General features: G+C 47.7%; 1 protein-coding gene across 1 annotated transcript in view; it reads left to right on the forward strand.

Annotated features, from left to right (window-relative positions):
- The first annotated feature begins 2,697 nt into the window (after positions 1-2,697).
- Positions 2,698-5,876, forward strand: part of LOC113407476 (laminin subunit gamma-1-like) — a 136,332-nt gene continuing 133,153 nt past the window's right edge. The window contains exon 1 of the mRNA XM_026656044.2: positions 2,698-3,157. Within this exon, the coding sequence (XP_026511829.1) occupies positions 2,785-3,157 (373 nt within the window). The 5' untranslated portion in view covers positions 2,698-2,784. The remainder of the gene's footprint in view (positions 3,158-5,876) is intronic.

The following is a 5,876-nucleotide window of genomic DNA, read 5'->3' on the forward strand; positions in this document are numbered from 1 at the left end:
GGCTAAGGTGAACAAGTTTTCTCCCTCCTCCTTATGACACCCTTTTAGATACCTGAAAACTGCTATCATGTCCCCTCTCAGTCTTCTCTTTTCCAAACTAAACAAACCCAATTCTTTCAGCCTTCCTTCATAGGTCATGTTCTCAAGACCTTTAATCATTCTTGTTGCTCTTCTCTGGACCCTCTCCAATTTCTCCACATCTTTCTTGAAATGCGGTGCCCAGAACTGGACACAATACTCCAGTTGAGGCCTAACCAGCGCAGAGTAGAGCGGAAGAATGACTTTTTGTGTCTTGCTCACAACACAGCTGTTAATGCATCCCAGAATCATGTTTGCTTTTTTTGCAACAGCATCACACTGTTGACTCATATTTAGCTTGTAGTCCACTATAACCCCTAGATCCCTTTCTGCCGTACTCCTTCCTAGACAGTCTCTTCCCATTCTGTATGTGTGAAACTGATTTTTCCTTCCTAAGTGGAGCACTTTGCATTGTCTTTGTTAAACTTCATCGTGTATTTAGCTGTGACACGCTGAGTACGTTTCCCAGACATGAGGAAGAGCTTTGTATGGCTCAAAAGCAATCCCCCTTCCCTTCTGCTTCCCCCTTATCTACAAGGTGCTTCCCGCCTTGTAGCTGGGGGGAAGTGGTAGATATGGTATATCTTGACTTTAGTAAGGGTTTTGATACTGTCTCGCGTGACCTTCTCATAAACAAACTAGGGAAAAACAACCTAGATGGAGCTACTATAAGGTGGGTGCATAAGTGGTTGGAAAATCGTTCCCAGAGAGTAGTTATCAGTGGTTCAGAGTTATGCTGGAAGGGCATAACGAATGGGGTCCTGCAGGGATCGGTTCTGGGTCCGGTTCTCTTCAATATCTTCATCAATGATTTAGATATGGCATAGAGAGTACACGTATAAAGTTTGCGGATGATACCAAACTGGGAGGGGTTGCAAGTGCTTTGGAGGATAGGATTAAAATTCAAAATGATCTGAAGTAAATAGGATGAAATTTAATAAGGACAAATGCAAAGTACTCCACTTAGGAAGGAACAATCAGTTGCACACATACAAAATGGGAAATGACTGCCTAGGAAGGAGTACTGTGGAAAGGGATCTGGCAGTTTTAGTGGATCACAACCTAAATATGAGTGAACAGTGTAACGCTGTTGCAAAAAAAGCACATCCCAGAATGATGTTTATTAGTAGGAGTATTGTAAGCAAGACACGAAAAGTAATTCTTCCACTCTACTCCACGCTGACTAGGCCTCAACTGGAGTATTGTCTAGTTCTGGGCACCACATTTCAGGGAAGATGTGGACAAATTGGAGAAAGTCCAGAGAAGAGCAAAAAAAATGATTAAAGGGCTAGAAAACATGACCTATGAGGGAAGATTGAAAAAATTGGGTTTGTTTAGTCTGGAGAAGAGAAGACTGAGAGGGGACATAACAGTTTTCAAGTACATAAAAGGTTGTTACAAGGAGGTGGGAGAAAAATTGTTCTTCTTAACCTTTGAGGCTAGGACAAGAAGCAATGTTCTTAAATTGCAGCAAGGGCTGTTTAGGTTGGACATTAGGAAAAACTTCCTAACTGTCAGAGTGGTTAAGCACTGGAATAAATTGCCTACAGAGGTTGTGGAATCTCCATCATTGGAGATTTTTAAGAGCAGGTCAGACAAACACCTGTCAGGGATGGTCTATATAATACTTAGTCCTACCAGGAGTGCAGGAGACAGGACTAGATGACCTCTTGAGGTCCCTTCCAGTTCTGTGATTCTATGTCTCTCTCACCAACAGAAGTTGGTCCAATAAAAAGGTTTAACCTCCCCCCCCCCCCCCCCCACTATTCTGGGACAGACACAGCTACAACAACACGGCATAGAATTTTTGACCTAGTTATTCTAAGTATGATCCTTAATTCCTAGTATTGTCTTGCATTTTGTGTGATCTGCCAGCCTGTTCCAATGCCCGAGAGGGAGAGGTGGGGAGCCTGAGACCAGAGAGTGCCGTGCTAAGCAGGAGCAGAGGACGGACTGTTAGTTGTAGAGCCCTGTACTGGAGGCTCTTCAGCAGCATGGAGTCCCCCATAGAGCTGCCGCTAGCTCGGGGGAGAGGGGTGCGCAGAGTGCGAACCTCCCCGCCCCCAGCTCAGACTCCGGGTTTGATACAGAGAGGGGAATTCTCACCCAGTTGGAGAGTTTGAATGTTACTTGATTTCCGTGGGCTGCAGGCTACGGGCTGGAGGCGGCCGTCTGCAGCCGGGTCCCGAGTGGGGAGTGCAGCCCCCGCCCCGCAAAGCCCTGTCGTGCGGGGATCCATAGGCTGCAGCTCCCTGTTCCCCCCAGAGACGCAGCCCTGTGGGTGCACCGCTCCCCAGCACGGCTCCTTTAAGTCCCCATGCGCTCGTCCGCCCTCCAAAGCATTCCGGGGAGGGGGGTCACCACGGAAACAACCGAGCGCTCCTGAGACCCAAGTCCCCCTGCCCCGGCCGGGAAGGGGGAGGGATGTCTCCCAGCGTGCACCGCGCGCGCAGCCCCCACCCCTTTGTGGCTCCTGCTCCTCCTCCGGCCGGGCCCGCTTCCCCTCTGCCTGATCAGCCGCAGAGCAGCGGGAGCCGCCCGAGCGTTCGCTGCTCCTAGGCTGCCTCTCCGCACGCAGCCAGCGCGCGCCCACCAGCTCAACCGCCGCCGCGTCTCGCGCCCCCGTCCGCCCACGGCGCGAGCCGCTTGGGAGGCGGCTGCTGCTCCATCTCGCGCTGCGCAAGGCGTCGCTGGTGTCGGCCGAGGATGGGTCGCGGGGTGCTGCCTTTGCTGTTGCTGCTGGAGCTGGCCGGGCGCTGCGCCGCCGCCATGGACGAATGCGTGGACGAGGCGAGCGGGCGGCCGCAGCGCTGCATGCCCGAATTCGTGAACGCCGCCTTCAACGTGACCGTGGTGGCCACCAACACGTGCGGCTCGCCGGCCGAGGAGTACTGCGTGCAGACCGGCGTGACCGGGGTCACCAAGTCCTGCCACCTGTGCGATGCCGCCCAGCCCCACCTGCAGCACGGCGCCGCCTTCCTCACCGACTACAACCAGGCCGACACCACCTGGTGGCAGAGCCAGACCATGCTGGCCGGGGTGCAGTACCCCAGCGCCATCAACCTCACCCTGCACCTGGGTAAGTCACCGGGACCCTCCCCCGCGGGGGACTGCGCTTTGCTCCGCCTGTCCCCGCCCTAGGCCATTCCCCCTCCCGCAGAGGCGCGGAAGGGCTGCCCTGGAGGGACCGGTACCCGTCTCCCCCCCCCTTCTTCCACTCAGGAACAGTGGGTACACGTGCATGCCTTCCTCCTCCACACACTTCACTTCTCTGCATTGCATTGCGGTGCCCCCGTCCTACAGGAGCACGGTCTCGCGTACTCCCCTTTACTCCTTGCCATCTGCACTACTAGGGGCACGGCTACATGTATGCATTTCCAAACCCGGGTGGGAAAAAAACAGCTTTGCAAGCAAGGCTTCCCGCAATAGCAAACTGAGGAGCAAAGATGGGTTTGGGAGAGGAAGAGGGAAGGGAGATGTGAGTGCTTGGAATTCAAGGATGAAAAGAGCAGGGCTAATTTCAGACCAAGCTTGTTAACTCCTTTTAATAGTTTGTGTGGCTTCTAAAATTTCAGTGACCCGCACTGTAAAAACATAAAAGAATCGTAACTTTATACGTATCCACTCCTCAATCATTCCCTTCTGTCTGCATTGTATTGGGGTCCCTGTGCCGGATGATCACTACCTCTCCCTTTGCAACCTGCACTAGCAAAGACACATCTGTATGCACTGCTGGTTTTGCCATCTCATGCACAACCGTCCTGTACCTAGTGCTTAATACCTAGTGCTTAAATCAACGGAGAAGCCTTCTTTTTCTTTCTTGTTCCTGCATGACCAGAGGCTTCACTATTCCTCCTCTCTTTCCCCAAAATATCCTCCACTAGTAGAGTCTCTCCTGCATACATGGCCCATCTCTACACTTAGTTCCTAAAATAAGAAATCTAGTTCTTCCCTTCTGTCTGCCTGTCCTAAACGAACAGGAGCTCTCCCCGTCCCCTCCCTGCTTCCTGTACTAGAGTTGCATGATTTCTCCTTTTCCCAAACAAGGATTCTACTTCCTCGTCTCTTCACAACCACCCCCTTTAAACTAATAGAACCACCGCATCTTGTCAGAAATTTTGTCCCACTCCCATGCTCCTCATCCTTTCCTTTTTGCCTTCTAATAATGACCGTATCTGAATTTTCCTTGAGATAAGGTAATGAGGGCCAGTTGCCCCTTAACTTTTGTGTTGAAACTTGGAGATCTCCATGGCAACTTATGCCCATTCCCATCCACTGAACAGATTAGTCATAGTAAAGAAAGAAAAAAATGTAAACCTGATGAAAACTGCACAATACGCTTTTTGGGAGGGAGGAAGGAGGAGAGGGATGGATGGACTATGCATAATGTTGCTGTGTGTGTGTGTGTCTGGCACTTTAAAGATTTTTTTTTATCAGAGTTAACTTGTTGCTTTGTGGTATTCAAATTTAATTAAAGGCCACAAAGCTTAATCCTATCATACCGAAAACAAAGGTACATGTGTCTGCCCCAGCTGGTAATAAATTACTGAAAGTGACTTCTGCTGTATACAAGCAGGCTATCCTCTTTGGATTCTCCCTTTCTTTGATTGGTGTGTTTACTTTTTTTTTTTTTTTTTAATTGAATGGGGTGGTCTTAGCAAAGGTTTTGATTCAGTGCTAGAAATACCTTTCACGCTTCTGGGTTGCATTTTTTTAAATGTAATTATATTTATGAAGTTTGGCAATGTATACATTCAAAATTAACAGTTAGGTATATAAACAAATCATAAATGAAAACTGCAGGGAAGTGCTTAAAGTTCTACAAAGTTAAAGGCTTGCCAGTTAGGCTGTAGATACAGATCTCATTGTGCTTGAAACAAACACTTGAACATAGGGTTTTGCAATAAATCTCAGCTTCTGCTATCTGCAGAGCAATAACTGTCTCATTCTTAATGCACAAAGCAGGATAAGCTTGTAGACATCAGACTTGGAATTCTGAAAGGGAAAGGTTGACAAGAAAAACAAAGGAAATGGAATAAATACTTCCTGCAGTAAATGTATTAGATTTTCTCTGCTCATGTGCTCACTATTCTGTTACTCTGAAGTGGATGAGTTGCTGCTAAGAGTTCTGGGTTAAATTAAACAATTCCACTTTTTGGTCATGTTGAACGAACTTCTATACGGGAACAGTGCTGTCTGTTACTCTGGCAGATATAGCACCATAAAATTAAAAAAACTACTCTTTGGCATGTGACAAAGTAACAGGATGTGTAGTAAAGTTCATTTTAAAAGAGTGAGATTCACCAACATGAGGTGACTTGGGCTTCAGTGGTGGCTGAAGTACATGTGATCTGAAAAGCTCTTTGGCGGCTAAGGTACTATATAACACCAAGTGTACCGAGGATGATATATAAATATTTTACAGAGGCAAGGTTTCTTGTCAATTAAAAGAGGAGATTGGAAATTTAAGTCTAAGCGTTCAGCAACAGGATATCATGGTCGCTTGAGTATTCTCAAAAAAATTAGCTTTGGAATAAAACTTCTTAAGCTTGGTTTCAACTTAGAAGCAAACTTTTGATCCTGTTGAAATTTCACCAAAATTGATTCAGCTGTTTAAGCTATCTGTGTGTGGAGGAAAGGGAAGTGGTTGTTTTTTTTTTGTTTTTTTTTAAGTATTAAATGGTTCAGATGCTGTTTGGTGCTTGAGTAACTAAAAGGCAGACTTAAGGCATGTCTACACTGGCAGAATTACAGCGCTGGGAGTTAAAGTGCTGCTCAGAGAGAGTGTGAACACACAA

Source organism: Terrapene carolina, unplaced genomic scaffold, assembly GCF_002925995.2.
Source record: "Terrapene carolina triunguis isolate 2854851 unplaced genomic scaffold, T_m_triunguis-2.0 Scaffold211, whole genome shotgun sequence".
Taxonomy (NCBI): Eukaryota; Metazoa; Chordata; order Testudines; family Emydidae; genus Terrapene; species Terrapene triunguis.